The sequence below is a fragment of the Arvicola amphibius genome, chromosome 13 (assembly GCF_903992535.2).
Source record: "Arvicola amphibius chromosome 13, mArvAmp1.2, whole genome shotgun sequence".
NCBI lineage: Eukaryota > Metazoa > Chordata > Mammalia > Rodentia > Cricetidae > Arvicola > Arvicola amphibius.
Window position 1 is genome coordinate 4,918,296 of NC_052059.1, and position 16,148 is coordinate 4,934,443.

A 16,148-nucleotide genomic window follows, 5' to 3' on the forward strand; every position below is an offset into this window, starting at 1 on the left:
AGCCAGGTTCAGAATATTTCCATCATTCCAGAAACCATACTCTGTATTCACTAACAATTTTATATACACACATACCCCAGAGAGCCACGCCAAATTTGTGAATGGCTCTGGACTCTGGACCTACAATGATAGGAAATCAACACTTCTACACACACATGCATGCAGGCACACATGCACACACACACACAAATGCATACATGCACATACACACAGGCATGCATGCACACACAGATTTACATACACATAAACACATAAACACACACAGACACACTCACAAACATACACACACACACACACAGTTTATTTTCCCAATCCCTAGCGATAGGTGAAGAGTTTGCTTTTCAACAATTAGAAGGCTACTCCTTAGAATTCTTCCAGGTTGAGACTCTGCTTTAGTTTCCCGGCAGTCCAGACCCGAATAGTCACATAGAAACATTATCAGTTACAGTTTGGCCAATAGTTTAGGCATATTCTTAGCTAGTTCCGGTGTCTTTCTCTTTCGGCAGTTACATGGCATCTCCCTGACTCCGCCTTCATTCTCCCTGAATTCAATTTAGTTTTCCCCACCTAGCTGTGTTCTGCCCTGCCATAGGCTAAAGCAGCTTCTTTATTAACCAAAGGTAATAAAACATATTCACACCATACAGAGGGGAATTCCACATCAATTTTCTTGACAAAATAGCATATATAATGCAAAAATATTTTACTTTTGCCTGAAATATTTGGCAGAATCTTACCTATTTCACTTTAACATTGAGCTTCTGAAGCAAGGTCTCTCAGATTTTATATAAAAAAATTTACTAGTTTGCTAAGTAATATGCTAAGTGAAGGATTTTTAGTCCACACTAATTCTTATACTGCATCATACACAATCAAGTTTAAGTTTATTTAATAGACCTTTGAAGATCACATTTTAAAACTATGGTAGAATTCACAAGACTACTTAAGGTTCTATAACTTATATGCTTAACTGCCTCATAAGTGGTGTTCTTTCAATTACTTATGACCTCATTACTTTATAGAACATCATTCAGCAGGAGGTGATATCTTATGCACATACTTATGACACAATCACGCTGAAAAAAATCTTTGAAATGACACAGGCTTTCCTTCCTGTACTGTTGTTATAGCACACAGTGTCATTGTTTCCTGCCTCCTTGTCCATCCTCCTCCCCCACACGCAGTCATCTTTGGGAAGGTGTTTCCTCAGAGGGAGGCTTGTAAAATTGCCCATTGTGCTTCGTCATTAGAACAGAGGCGTTGATGATAGTTTCACTGTGGCACTGGAGCTAGAAACAATTGAGGATGCTAAGGAAATTGTAGTGAACATTTATTCAGCTAGTACATGATGTAGCTGGTGTAAACTCTAGTTCCTTAGACTATGCCCTCCCCTGGGAGACTACCCTGATGGCATATTTGTCTAGGCTTTGCCTCCAACTGATTCAGGTTTGCACATAGATAACATGGAAACAAAAACAGCCTTGTTATTTCAACGTAGCTTCTTTAACCACTATTTGAGAAATCAGAGATTCTTCTTCTAATGAGATGTTTCAAGGCAGCATAATTAAGTAATGAAAGAATTTTCTTTAAAATATCTCTCACTCTTGAAAATGTGGTTAGGCTTATATCTCTAACATGTTGGAAAGGCCTGTGGCCAGCTGCATGGGTTCCCTGCAGCACAGCTGTTACTTCAGGAAAATAATGCTAATTGTAAATTTTAGTCTTACTTCAGCATAAACATATCTAAAGAGATAGAATTTTTAGATATAAACAATATCTAAAGAGAAAGTTAATGCGTTGAGTTAAGTCCTCTTAAATAATTATCTTAATAAATGTCTCTTTTGGGCTCCCTTTATCTCCCCCCCCCCTTTCTTTTCTTGCTTTTTTCTTTGTTATTTTAGAGAGTAGATGTTGAGCCTGAGTCCAGGGACATTCATGTGACAGGCCAGCACTCTGCTCCTGAGCTACATCCCTAGTCTCTGTTACTCTTTTAGAACACGTTTTTTTCTTTAACCATTTCATACCTGTATAGAATGAGTTCTAGTCACTTTCTCTCCCTACCCAGTCTACTGAAGCCCTTCCCTTTTACTGTGTGTGTGTGTGTGTGTGTGTGTGTGTGTGCGCGCGTGTGTGCGTGTGTGTGTGTGTGTGTGTGTGTGTGTGTGTCCATCCGACTAATTTAATTAGGGTTGTTTGCATGAGCATGGGTGATATTATTTACTGGATCATGGCCAGGTTAACACCTACCCCAGTGGTCATTAACTTGTCCTGTTTCTCTTCTCATCAAAGCCTTTGTCACGTACCCACTCATCCTAAGTACAGAAAAACATGGCCTTATGTTTTATGACAGAAGCCAATTCTTTGTGTTTGCATGTGTCTTTTTGATATTTTAATTTGTGAAAAACAGGTAAGTATTAAATCACTTATTCATAAGTCTAAATGGTACTCTAACTTAACTTGAGGAGAAGCTTTAGATGTAAACGTTTTAAGCTGTTAAATAGAACACAGTCAGCACCCATGTGACTGTGGGAAGAATGGTGGGGAGCTGCCCATGGGGAAGGTCTAAGGCTGTGATATTTCAGCAGATCACCAGTGATTCGGAGTTTTTTCTTCTAGATCTGAGTTTCCAAGCAGCTTCTCAAATAATGTCCACTCCTGTTTATGATGCCATAAAATTAATGAAAGATATTGCACAGAACTTCCCCATCAAAGCCAGGTATGTTAAGTTGTATTGGTGTGATTATAAGCAGGTCTCTTTCCACTAAGTGAATGCATGAAAACAACTGATTTCCTAACATGAAGATATTAATTCTAGCTTTTCAAAATTTATGGTTCTTCATTGTTTATTTTTAGTTTTTATTAGAGCAAAATATTGGGTCATATATGCATGTATATTGTACTGCTAAGAGAGCTATTAAATTGGAGGCTAAATAAAAATTATTTTTAAAAATTGTTTTAATAAAAATCATGATTAAGAAAATATTTTTGATCAACAAATAGTAAGAAAATATTTTTTCATTCTTTCATAATAAAAAAGTATTATTCTAAACAAGTGATCTGTACCCTCAGTATTGCCAAATTATTTTCCTGTATTTTGCATTTCAAAATTAGTAATCTTTCAAATGTATAGAAAACTTATATAATACCTTTTTCTAGTAAGCTATGTAATTGAAGTGTTTGCAGGAAATATTGGCTACCATTAAACATACTTTTCACTTCAATATATAATTTATTTGCATATTCATAGTGAACCAGGATACAATTTCAGATTTTGTGGGGATTTACAAAATAACAAAACTTTGATGAGTATATATTTTGCTTTTTTAATTTTTAATTACTTTATACATAATACCAATCAAAATTTCCACTTCCTCCCCTCCTCCCACTTCCCTCCAGCTCCCTCCCTCCTCCTCCCTCCTCCCCCAACAGTCTTAAGAGAGGGCAGGGTATCCTGCCCTGTGGGAAGTCCAAGGCCCTCCCCCCTCCATCCAGCTTAGGAAAGTATGCATCCAAATAGAATAGGATCCCAAAAAGCCAGTGCATGCAGTAGAGACAAATTCCAGTGCCATTATCATTGGCTTCTCAGTCTGCCGGAATTGTCAGCCACATTCAGAGGGTCCAGTTTGATTCCATGCTCGTTCAGTCCCAGTCCAGCTGGCCTTGGTGAGCTCCCATTAGCTCAGGCACACTGTCTCAGTGGGTGGACCAACCCCTTGCGGTCCTGACTTCCTTGCTCATATTCTCCCTCCTTCTGCTCTTCAACTGGACTTTGGGAGCTCAGTCCAGTGCTCCAAAGTGGTTCTCTGCCTCTATCTCCATTTGTCACCAGACGAAGGTTCTACGGTGATATTCAAGATAGTCATCAGTCTGACTACGGGACAAGGCCAGTTCAGGCACCCTCTGCACTGTCCAGGGTCCTAGCTGGGGTCATCCCTGTGGGATGAGTCTGTATTTTGATTAGGAATGACTAAGTATAATATTGTAGGTAACAAATGAAATTAAGTAAATCGTTTCATATTAAATAAATATAAATGTATATTAAGAAAGAAGAAACACACAACAAGTCACATGTATATACAAAACAGTACTGCCCTAAGGACTGGGAACATCTTGTTCTCTTGGCTTATCTTTTTTTTTTTTTTTTTTTTTTTTTTTTTTTTTTTTTTTTTTTTTTTTTTTTTGGTTTTTCGAGACAGGGTTTCTCTGCAGCTTTTTTAGAGCCTGTCCTGGAACTAGCTCTTGTAGACCAGGTTGGCCTCGAACTCACAGAGATCCGCCTGCCTCTGCCTCCCGAGTGCTGGGATTAAAGGCGTGCGCCACCACCGCCCAGCTTGGCTTATCTTTTTCAGGATCGAGTGCTAAGTCTTTTTTCTCAAATACCATTTTGTCCATTTATTTATAGTTTAAATGAAAGATTCTTAAATGAAGGTTTACATTTACATTTGAAAGATAGACAAACGGTATCTGTTGGACACAAGAGATCCCAAATATGTGCTATGGCCTCTGAAAATAGAAAAGTTTGTAATTTTCTTTTTTTAATTTTTTGGGATAGGTTCTTGCTGTGTGGCCCAGGCTGATCTCAAATCCTCTATTCTACTGCCTCATCATCTTTGGCAGGGAGAATTACAAGGCTTCACCATGACGCCTGCTTAAGTGACTTTGATTACTATACTAATTGTAAAAAATGGGGAGTTCCATTGTGACGTATTAGCATAAGGTGCTTTAGTAATGTCTACACTGATATTATTCTGACACAGCTACTTTAAATGGAGGAGAGTGAGAAGTTAGCACTGTTCATATCTAAAGCATGAAATTGTGTGTGTGAAAATATGTATTAGCCACATGACTTTTAATTAATAGTAACTTTTGAAATTACCTCACATATAAAGAAGAATAGTTTCAATTTTAATAAGACAGTTAACTATCAAATGCTGAACAGTAAGTATAAGCTACCATAGCCCCTAACAGGCTTCACTTTAGAGCATTTTCTTTTATGCATACATGAACAGATATAATAATAACACTTTTAGGTATTTTCCAGGTTGAAAACATGTATAGAAAATGTCTTTTTAATTCTGTCTGTAAGTTAGAAGAGAATGATAACATCTTCTAGAGTGGCTGGTATGGTTGGTGTGACCATCCCTTCTACTTTCTGGGCACCATATTTGAGAATGGATGAGTACATTTGAAAAATACTGAAGATAACATCTTTATAATTGTTCTAAATAATATAGTATATCAACTATTTATATCAGAGAATATTAGGTATGCTAAATAGTCTGTATAGTTTATAATATGCAGGATTATATATGTAGGTTATATGCAATTAAACATTTTTTGTTTTTATTTTTTGTTGTTGGGGTTTTTTGGAGGGGTTTGTTTGGTTGGTTGGTTATTTTTTTTCAGACTGTGTTTCTCTATGTAGCTTTGGAGCCTGTCCTGGAATTTGCTGTGTAGACCAGGCTGGCCTTGAACTCACAGAGATACAAACTATTTTTAATAATGATTGTGATCCCCCTTCATGATTTTTTGTTTTCATTGGAAATCCAGAAATCAATCCTCCATTTATACCAATGGGTGACTGTGTTTCCTATATTAGTTAATCCCAGACTAATCAAAAATGCTTATGTAATATGCTGCTCTGGAAATGAAGGCAGTGGCAGATAAGTTATGATAATACTTGGTGCATATTGTGAAAGTCTATGAAATTCTAAGTCTTCATTCCACATGAAGGAAACGCAAGGTCAAATCTGGTGACTTTGTCTGTTAGGCCAGGGTCGGGTCCTCTCAGAGCACTTGGATACTGAGTGTTTTCTAAAGTGTTGTGTTACAATGAGTTAACGATTATTCCTAAACACTTCAGGAAGAATTAATTCTATTCATTTTATTAAGTAATGTATTTATTTTCTCAGATCTCTGACAAGGATTGCTGTAAATGAACTAATGAGAAAAGAAATACAGGAAAATCAAAAGGTTTGCTCTGAATTTCTTAAAACGTTTTTATTTACCATATTCACTTTTTCACAAGTTAGATCTTTCATTTTAATAAAGAACAGTATTAGAGCTTTTTAATGTTGAAATAGTTGAGAGAAAAGTTGGGGTTTCTTTAGTGGAGTAACACTGGGCATATGAACACATGCTCAGAAGTCCTTAGCACACAAAACAGATTCCAAGTTTTTTAGGGTTTTTGCTGTTGTTGGTGGTGGTTTAGTCTGGTATTTTTTGTACTTGAGATTTTGTTCATTTGTTTTGATTAGGGGCATTTTTGTTTTTCCTGTTTGTTTTGCTTTGTTTGAGTGGAAGCACATGAAGCTGAGTAGGTGGGGAGCTGGAGAGAATCTAGGAGGAATTGGGGAGGGAAAGAATATGATCAAATATGTTATCTGAAAACGTTTTAAAAGTCAGTAAATACGAAACCTAGTCCAACCTTTGCGTTTTTAGACTCTGTACTTTGTGTGGTACATGCAGCAGTCTGGCTGATCTTTGCAGAGTTCCTGTCCTTCTGACTCCAGACTTTCTCCTCCATAGCACTTCCCTCCTTCACAGCAGAGTGCAGCTGGCCATTCCTAGAGCTATAAGATGGAATCTCGGAGTTGTTTTGATTTGCATTTTGGCGCCAGGTTTTTATTCATCAGACCAACTAGAACTCATGCAGCAGACTCTGTACTTTATAGATGGTGTCAGGGAGGGACAGAGCTACAAATGGCAACAGACTTCTCAAAAAGAACATTCAACATGAAAAATCAGTTGTACATGTGGAATATTCAAGGTGAAAAGGCGGTCTTCAGGTAGATATGTACATGCAGGTGAGAAGGAACAGTGGACATGAAGAATTCAGAGTATCAACGGAGTCAGCTCAGGGTTGGGACACCTACCTTCCATATGTCTGTGCAAGGCTTTGCTTTTGATCTCTGCAGCACCACATACACGCACACACACACACACACACACACACACACACACACACGTGCATGCACACACATGAAAAGGCAGAATTCACTTCCAAAGCACTTCCTGAGGCATTCTTAAGAAATTACATAAAGCCAATAACTAACTGAAGGTATTTCAGCCAAATAATTGGCTATTGTTCCTATTCAAGAATCAATACTATACATTTGAGAACCAATACTGTACATCTATGTATTGTACTTGGGCTGAAATATTGATCACTATTGTTGGCTAGCTGTTACTTTGCTTTCTTCCAAGGACCTACGAGACAGATTGGACATTAAGCCAGGTGATGCTCGTCTATTTATAAATGGCCTTCTTATTGACATAGATGTTTATGATCCTTTTAGGTAAGTGTTACATTTTTAATCTAAATTATGATTTGTATAAAGATAAATGCTGTGTTTCCTGAACACAGCATTTGTCAAAATGAAAAACCAAATAACTTATATATTAAACACATATTTTGACACAGAATTGTACACATTTATGGTTACAATGTGATATTTTGGTATATGCATATAATGATTAACATTTCTGTCACCTCAAGCATAATTTATTCATATTCAGAACATTAAAATCATTTTCTCTTTGTGTTTTGAAATATACGGTAAATTGTTGCCCACTATGGTCCCCTATTCTGCTGTAAACATTTTCCTTAACGTTTCTTGGTATCTGCTCTCCATCGCAATGTTTCTTAGTGTGTTCTAAAATGTAGTCATACATGTTGTCCTCAAAGTCAGACCTGGAGAGATCTTGGTGATCTGGAGACTGGTAAACTTATTGTTTCATTATTCTAGACTGCCTTTCATTTAGCACAGGGTTAATGTTTAACAGGGATGTTCTTTCAGAATGAACTGAACAGCTCTGAGGCTTTTGTCCTCCAGAAAGAAACTGAAAACAGCCAGCGTGAGGAGTTTCCCCAGGAGAAAGAAATTAACATAGATAATTCAAACTCTTTGTGCCTGTCAGATAGAATATTGGGCACCAACAGTTTCCTGAGGCAAACAGAATTAGTAAACACAAGTAATCTGAGGTAGAATTAGGATAGGAAGTCCTTCGCTACAGTGGCCACTCACCTGTAAGTTAGTCATGGGTCAGACCAGAAGGGTAGGAGACGGGATTTCTGTTATTCTTACCAGAGAAGCATAAAACTATTCTTAAAAGTTGATGCCTGGAACTTATATATTATAAGTTTATATAGCACATTAATTCAGTCGTTCAATTTTAAATCAAAGGATGCGTTATTACTGAACTGAAATTTAAAAATTTGTAAAATGTTTCAGATGCATTTTATTAACAGTATAGGAAAATGCAGATCCCTTTCTAGGCCACCTACCTACCTACTCCGTGTGTGTGTGTGTGTGTGTGTGTGTGTGTGTGTGTGAGAGAGAGAGAGAGAGAGAGAGAGAGAGAGAGAGAGAGACCATTTGGACTGTCTTTCTTAGGGTTTTATTGTAAATGTGACTTTTCTCTATAATAGTTAAAGTCTTGGACCTAATAGCATAAGATATAAACTAAATGCTATAGAAATATAGAAAGACGGTGGCGGCTGCGGCGGAGTGTGCAGGCATCTATCTAGTCTTGCTGGCTCAAGAAACCTGATAAGCATGAAGCTGCTGTGTCTGGTGGCTGCGGTGGGGTGCTTATTGGTGCCCCCAGCTCAAGCCAACAAGGTGAGGGAGAGCTCTGAAGATATCCGATGCAAATGTATCTGTCCACCGTATAGAAACATCAGTGGGCACATTTACAACCAGAATGTGTCTCAGAAGGACTGCAGCTGCCTGCATGTGGTGGAGCCCATGCCCATGCCTGGCCACAATGTGGACGCCCACTGCCTGCTCTGCGAGTGCAGGTACGAGGAAGGGAGCACCACCACCATCAAGGTCATCGTGGTCGTCTGCCTGTCTGTGGTGGGGGTGCTCTTACTCTGCAGGGCCTTCCTGATGCTAGTGGACCCCTTGATTCGAAAGCCAGACGCTTACACTGAGCAGCTGCACAATGAAGAGGAAAATGAGGATGCACGTTCCATGGCAGCAGCAGCTGCATCCATTGGAGGACCCCGAGCAAACACTGTCCTGGAGCGAGTAGAAGGCGCTCAGCAGCAATGGAAGCTGCAGGTGCAGGAGCAGAGGAAGACAGTCTTCGACAAGAACAAGATGCTCAGTTAGATGACGGGCATGTTTGTGTCCGGGAGCCAGGTCATGGCTGCCAGCTTCTGGGGCTGGGCAGAGCAAGTAACCAGTTCCCTTCCCTCATTCCACTCTCCCCAGGTCTTCCCTTCAAAAGCCCCTGGCATCTGTCCTTCTCCCTCGCTAGCAGTACACTCGATAGGGAGTGTGGTTGGGTCTCTGGTCTCCAGTATCTCTCCAGGTCTCTGGGGTGGAGGGGTGGGAAGGCAAGGCAGAAGGGAACAGAGACAAATGACCTCACCACAAGACTGGGTAGAATTCATCCCTCCTTGTTCTATCTTCTCTGCTCTTCCCAGCTCCTCATCTCGGGGAATCTTTCTGCCCTTTGGGAGATAGAACTGTGTCATTAAGAACTCTGGATACCCAGGGTGCTGTGGTCCTCATTCCCACTTCCTCCGGTGCCAGTACTTTAGCTCCTACTTGGCCTGGACGCAGCCTCAGGAACTGTTCTGGTGCCGCTGAGCCCATGGTGGTCTCCAGAACCCACCTGGAGGCCTCCTTCCCTTTCCTTGGCTCCTGGTCCTCCAAGGCATGGCAGTGCCCAGGCATGCCAGCATACTCAGCGACTGTCCCCTTCCTCACGTCTCAGGAGGCCATGCAGCCTCCCATCTCTTCCCAGTGACTGCAGCTGCTGAGCCATCAAGTTGAACCATATGACAGGGAGCTGAACAGAAAGGGACTGGAATACCATGGCTCCTGTCCTGGGATGGCCTCTTGTCTCTGGATTTCATTGTACCAAGCATGGAGAGAAATGTTTGTCTTTCTGTTGTCTGTAAATCAAGGAATCCATTAAATTGTTTTATTTCTCAAATAAAAAAAAGAAATATAGAAAGATGCAGGCCTTGATCTGTAAACTTAAGAGGGACAAAAGTTGTATCTGTGCCCAGGACAGTGAACATGGTTAAAGAGGACAGGGAGGTGGCATATAGATTTCAGAGTGTTTCCTATGACAGTGTCTGAGAAAGCTCCAGAGTAGAAACATTTAGAAATACTGGTAGTTGTTCAAGGAATTCTGAATCCTGACTCTTCCCCGGTAATTAGTGACCTATGTATGTCATAATTCTCTTTCTCAATGATGTGACTGCAGGTTGTAGCTACCATGATTCACTTAAAGGCAATGCAGAAATTGTGTGGAGAACTGAGAGCTTTTAAGGTCAACAAAGGTTGTAAGAAAACACAGGACGCACAATAAAGTCAATGCAAAGGGGTATTTGAATAAGAAAAGGAAGGGGAGAGAGGAGAAAACAGAGAAAAGAAAATGCCCAATTACAGAGACATAGAAGGGAGAGACTACTATCAACTTCACAATTTTCTCCTTGAGTGGAGAGTGAGGAATTACTATGATCCAATAGTTTTATCTTTCTTTGTTCTTTTTTGTAGATCTTTTTCTTTTTGAAATATATTTTTAAGTGAGAGAATTTCATCCCTTTCCCTCCTCACTTTCCTCCTCCAACCTCACCCATGTAGCTCCCTCCCCTGACTCTCATAACTCCCTCCTCAGGTCAACGGACTCCTTATCTTTGATCATTATTGTTTTATATATTTATGTGTGTTTGTGTGTGTGCAAATATGCAAATACATCATGCTCAGTTTGTTTTGGTTGTTTGTGTATGTGTGGTTTCAGGACTGATCAACCTGCATTAGCTGATGGAGAGAAGCTAATTAACCTCTCAGCTGTAATTAGGTTCCCACAGATCTTTGTCTGTAGATGAAACCCTGTAAAGTTTTACCCCTTACTCCTTAAAATGTCCATTGGTATTCCTATGCTCTGGTCTTGTTTATACAGACATTTCTGGGAGAGACTGTTTCATGGCGCACTTCCCTATATACTGACTTTTAAAGTCTTTCAGCCCACACTTTTTAGACATTCCATGATCCACAGATGCAGGAGCTATAATGTAGATGTATCCTTTGGGGCTGCGCTCCCATGATCCTTTGGTCTCTGCATTGTGTCCAGTGTGGTTTTCTGCTGTTCTCCATCTGTTCTGGGATGAGTGGTTCACAAGAGCTGCATCTGGGTAGCAGTATGCAATTGCTTCCCTCCATTGGCACCACGGAGGCTAAGACCACAGGAAAGAGGCTCTCAGGTCAGATTCAGCCAGAGTTGTCTGCTTATATCCTAAGTGCATGTGGTGTCTTCAGCAGTAGGGCCCACCCTCAGGCTCTGAGAGGTAACCAAGGCTACCTCAGTAAACTCTGTTGTTCTTGACAGTCACTTGGACTATCCTGACTAATCGTTTGAAAGGAGGTTTCTCATGCTTGGTACTGGAGTTTTTGTTAGTCTGTGGCTTTGGGGGAGGTTTTGTATATCTTAATGGTTATCTGATTTAATTTTGTTCAGCTCTACAAACACTGTATACCTACAAGCATGAAGTCTCTGGAGCCACAGACCGTCAGAGCACTGCACTCTGTGGTTTTACAATAATACCGTGCTGTGATTAGTTTCTCATCAATAGTTATTCGCTAGACTTCAAGTTCTCTGCAAGCAACTTATTTTATCAACCACTGAACCTTCTGCAAATAATAGCTCTTACAACATGGAACACAAATATTTGTTGAACTTAAATTTAACATTAAATTTCAAAATGTTGAAATTAGGGCTGGAGAGATGGCTTAGTGGTTAAGAGCATTGCCTGCTCTTCCAAAGGTCATGAGTTCAATTCCCAGCAACCACATGGTGGCTCACAACCATCTGTAATGAGGTCTGGTTCCCTCTTCTGGCCTGTAGACATACACACAGACAGAATATTGTATACATAATAAATAAATAAATATTTTAAAAATGTTGAAATTAAATTTAAGATATTCAAATTATTGGAATAAATTTAAATATTTATTAATTAATATTTAAATAATTAGGAAGACCTGTCTTCCACACTCATGCATATACATATACATCTATACACATGAACATGTACATACCAAAAATGAAAACAAAATTGTCAAACTTTAGATTTCTTAAAAATTTTGACCAATTAAAATTATTTCTTCTTTGTACATTAAGCATTTTAGATATTCTGAAATCAGAAGGAAAGCTGATGAGCGGCCTTAAAAACCTTGGCCTCAGTGAGGAAGACATGAGCAAATTCTTAAAATTAAATTCACCCATTTGGAAGCATGACTATGTCTTAGATATTCGGCATTCTTCAATAGTGGTAAGTGCTCGTGCTATTCCTTGTGCTAAAACCTTTGAAGTTTTTAAGCATTGAAATTTTTAGCATAAACCCAATCTGTGTTCTTCTGGGTTATTGGTCAGTTTTATGTACCTAGTTGTGTGGTTCACAGATGTGGCATCTGAGTCTTTGCTGTTGCCTCCCAGCCTCAGTGACCTTCGTCAGGCTTGTTGTTCACCAAGTTTAGTTCCTTCTGTGTCTCTGCTCTTCTGGCTTTGCTTCCTTGCTTTGCACAGACCTTTTCTATTGTGGCCTCTCTCTTGCTTTGAAATTATACTGAGCCACTTTCCCTGTGGCTCTGAGTGAGAGCTGGGTAATTGACCCAAGATCGCCACTTGTTAACGCAGGTTCATAGAGCTATAAATACCCCTGGTTTTCTTAATGAAAAGGTAATGTTGTCAGTGTTTTCATAAATCTGTTAGTATTATTATAGTTCCCCCATAATGATATGATGTAGTGCATGGGTTTCCATGTGTTGAAATAAGTTTCCACTGTGGGAGCAGTCCTACTTCATCACAGTCGGTAGTTAGTGGATGACCGCATCTTGTTCAGTCTTCTCTGTTTAAGATTATACTGTTTATTTTCTACATATTTGTGATGTTTCTGAAATTTTCTTGCTAATTTTAAATTCAGTTCATTGTGAAATTGCATGGATGTATCATTTCAGAATTGTAAATTTACTAAGACTTCTTTTTTGCATGTGATATCATATATCTGTCCTATAGAACACCTCAGGTATACTTGAAAGAATGTATATCCTGGCGTGTTGGGTAAAAGATTCGTTTTGATGGCTTATTGTGTTGTTCAAGCCTTAGTACTTTGCTGTTCTCTCTAGCTGTTGTAACTACCATCAAAGGTGACACAATTGTGTCTTCATCTATATTGTCTGTCGTGTTGACTTAGAAGTCTTCTAAACCACAAAGAAAGGATAAACTGCTCTGGCCTCAGCAGGCATCCATACCTACACACACCAGCCAATACATGTAACTAAAAATAAAGTTTAGAAATCTATGTATGTCTTCACCTGCAATTTAAGACAGTAAAAAAAATCCTATATTTTAAAGTGATATAACTATTAATGAAGCTTTAACTGGTTTCTGGGCTCTTTTCTAGTGGATTAATGACTTGGAAACTGATGGTTTGTACAGCACATGGCCTGCAAGTGTGTGGGAATTTCTAAAACCAGTATTACATGGAACAGTTCCGTCCATAAGGCGTAATTTTCATAATTTGGTGAGTTTGGTATTTTACTTGTTATATCCATTCTTGATTTTCTTGCAGTTGACTGTAGGCATGTCAGGTGTAAGGAAGTGCTTCCCTGGGACAGCAGTCTGGAGGGCCATCGGAGTGGGTGGACAGAAGTCAGGATTCTTTAACCATTTCATACCTGGATAAAAAGAGTTCCAGTCACTTTCTCTCCCTACCCAGTCTTATTATTACTTAGCTCTCATGTAGTTTTATAATAATATTTGTATATTATCTCAAAGAAATTAACTTTGTGCTAAATTTAAAGTTTAGTAGTCAGGAAAAATAGATAAATACATTTTTTCATAAATGTTCATTGGTTCATTATTGCAATTGTAAGTATTCAAACAACCTTTTGGAATTTTGAAGTGTGTAGAGGAACACCTCAGACTATGCAGTGTTTTGTGTGTTTGCTTTTTGCCTAGGAAGTCTATTTTATTTTCTGTAAAACTCATCAGGAAGCAGGCATTTTCATGCCAATGAAGATGTGAACTGAGATCTTTTAGTTTGTAGAAAGTGTACACATTATATTGTGGGTGCAGCAAGAGGATCTTTAGTCTTTCTAAGATTCGATGTAATATTATATTTGATATGTAACTATGATGAATCTTCCTAAATCATGAAATTCTTGCTATTCAAGGTAGAAATTTTTGAAATCTTAACATTTAAATTTCATGCTTTAAATTAAAGAAATTAGAGTACATTTAAATTTCACAAAAGTTTTAAGGTCTTATAATAATTATTATGTTCATCATTCTAGGTTCTGTTTATTGATCCTGCTCAAGAATACACCTTGGACTTTATAAGTTTGGCAGAATTTTTTTATTATAATGAAATTCCTCTTAGGTAATTGTAAATTGATATTATTAAAGTAAATCTCATGCTGCTTATGCTGTGTACAGAGACAGTGGATGTGGCCCTTAAATGAGCAGTCTCACACCTGGAACAGGGCTTGGTTATAAAGTATGTGATACCTATATGGTAGAGTCTGTTGATGGAAGCTGAACAGTGTTCTCATTTGCTGCCCTCCTGGGGGAATAACATGATCACTCTGGAAATCTAGTAGTGCCTCTAGAGGGCATTTAACATTTGCAGGACTATAATAGCTATGAGTTTTGGGTGAACAGGCATTTTAATCAACCTTTTCAAATAATATTCCCCTTTCCATATCTAATATATTTCCCCATGTAAATGTTACAGTGTAATATTTTAAGTGGTAATCTGTTGTTAGCCAAGAGATAGTTGTAACATTACGTATTGATCCACTTTTTCCAGGATTGGTTTTGTGTTCATTCTTAACATGGAAAATGAAGTTGATGGAACAGCAGATGCTGGGGTTGCTCTTTGGCGAGCTTTCAATTACATTGAAGAAAGGCATGGCACATCAGAAGCATTTACCTCCATGATACACGTGAGCTCATGCCCTAAAGCTTTCCTGAGTAATCTTCCTGTGCCACTATATTTATTATTATATAGTTTTAAATACATGAAAATGTTCCTGGACATTAGTACAGATCAATTTGATTGTGCAACAATGAGATTTTCCCATTGTCCCAATTTCATAAGCCGGCAACTGAGCCTCTACCAGAGTATATCAATTTACGTAGGTTAATCTAACCCTGTAAGAAATTTAAATTGGATATGCCTGAATTTAGAGAAAAGATAAGAGAAATGGTTTTTGAGGATTCCTGAGCTATGCTTTGAATAAAGTCATTAGTGCGATGATTAAAGATGCTCTAAAGTAGTGATTCTCAGCCTTCCTAACATTGTGACCCTTTAATGCAGTGCCTCATGTTGGACCCAGGCATACAATTTTTTGCTACTTCATAACTGGAATTTTGCTAATGCAAACATAATACATTAACATATAATGCATGTAACATAATTTTCATGTCTGATATGCAGGACATCTGATATGTGACCCCTGGGGTCACATCACACAGGTTGAGAACCACTGCTCTAAATGGTCACATGTATAATACACACTTCCTGAACAGTTTCAAAGTACAAGATCTCTGAGTGACAGCAAGCTGCCTGAAAGATAATTCTGAGTCTGTAAAGATGCTACAAAGAAAAGACAGAAGTTGCCAACCACCCGACTAAGGGGCAATGGCAAATGAGCGTTGAATAGAGTTGTGAGTCACTTAGTACGGTGTGTAGACTGCTCACATGTTTAGTATGGTGTGTAGACTGCTCACATGTTTAGTATGGTGTGTAGACTGCTCACATGTTTAGTATGGTGTGTAGACTGCTCACATGTTTAGTATGGACTCTAGACTGCTCACATGTTTAGTACGGTGTGCAGACTGTTCACATGTTTATTGTGGATGTAGACTGCTCACATATCTAGCCTAGCTCCAATGCTGCTTTGTACTGAACTTAGTGTTGTCTAAGAGTTTGTAGTAGCATACTGATCATCATGGAAAATAATTAAAGTGCAAGTGATGGTTGAATATCCCATTAGGGAAACAGTTTTCTCTGAAAGGTAGTGCTATGTAATGTGTGTCAACAATACACCCTATCTTAATTTTACTAACTTATTGGTTGTTATAAGGTTTTATGAGAGAGTTGGTGAAATTCACTTGGACTT

The 16,148-nt window shown here is 38.7% G+C and overlaps 2 protein-coding genes across 2 annotated transcripts in view; both read left to right on the forward strand.

Annotated features, from left to right (window-relative positions):
- The window catches only part of Uggt2 (UDP-glucose glycoprotein glucosyltransferase 2), a 106,541-nt gene that overhangs the window by 20,537 nt on the left and 69,856 nt on the right, over positions 1–16,148 (forward strand). Inside the window, exons 9-15 of the mRNA XM_038310088.1 lie at positions 2,617–2,716; positions 5,913–5,973; positions 7,207–7,298; positions 12,145–12,295; positions 13,427–13,546; positions 14,319–14,404; positions 14,834–14,969. Coding sequence (XP_038166016.1) covers positions 2,617–2,716; positions 5,913–5,973; positions 7,207–7,298; positions 12,145–12,295; positions 13,427–13,546; positions 14,319–14,404; positions 14,834–14,969 — 746 coding nt within the window. The remainder of the gene's footprint in view (positions 1–2,616; positions 2,717–5,912; positions 5,974–7,206; positions 7,299–12,144; positions 12,296–13,426; positions 13,547–14,318; positions 14,405–14,833; positions 14,970–16,148) is intronic.
- On the forward strand, positions 8,559–9,119 carry LOC119800064 (proton-transporting V-type ATPase complex assembly regulator TMEM9-like). The gene has a single exon (XM_038310086.1). It carries the CDS (start codon positions 8,559–8,561, stop codon positions 9,117–9,119), a length of 561 nt encoding a protein of 186 aa, XP_038166014.1.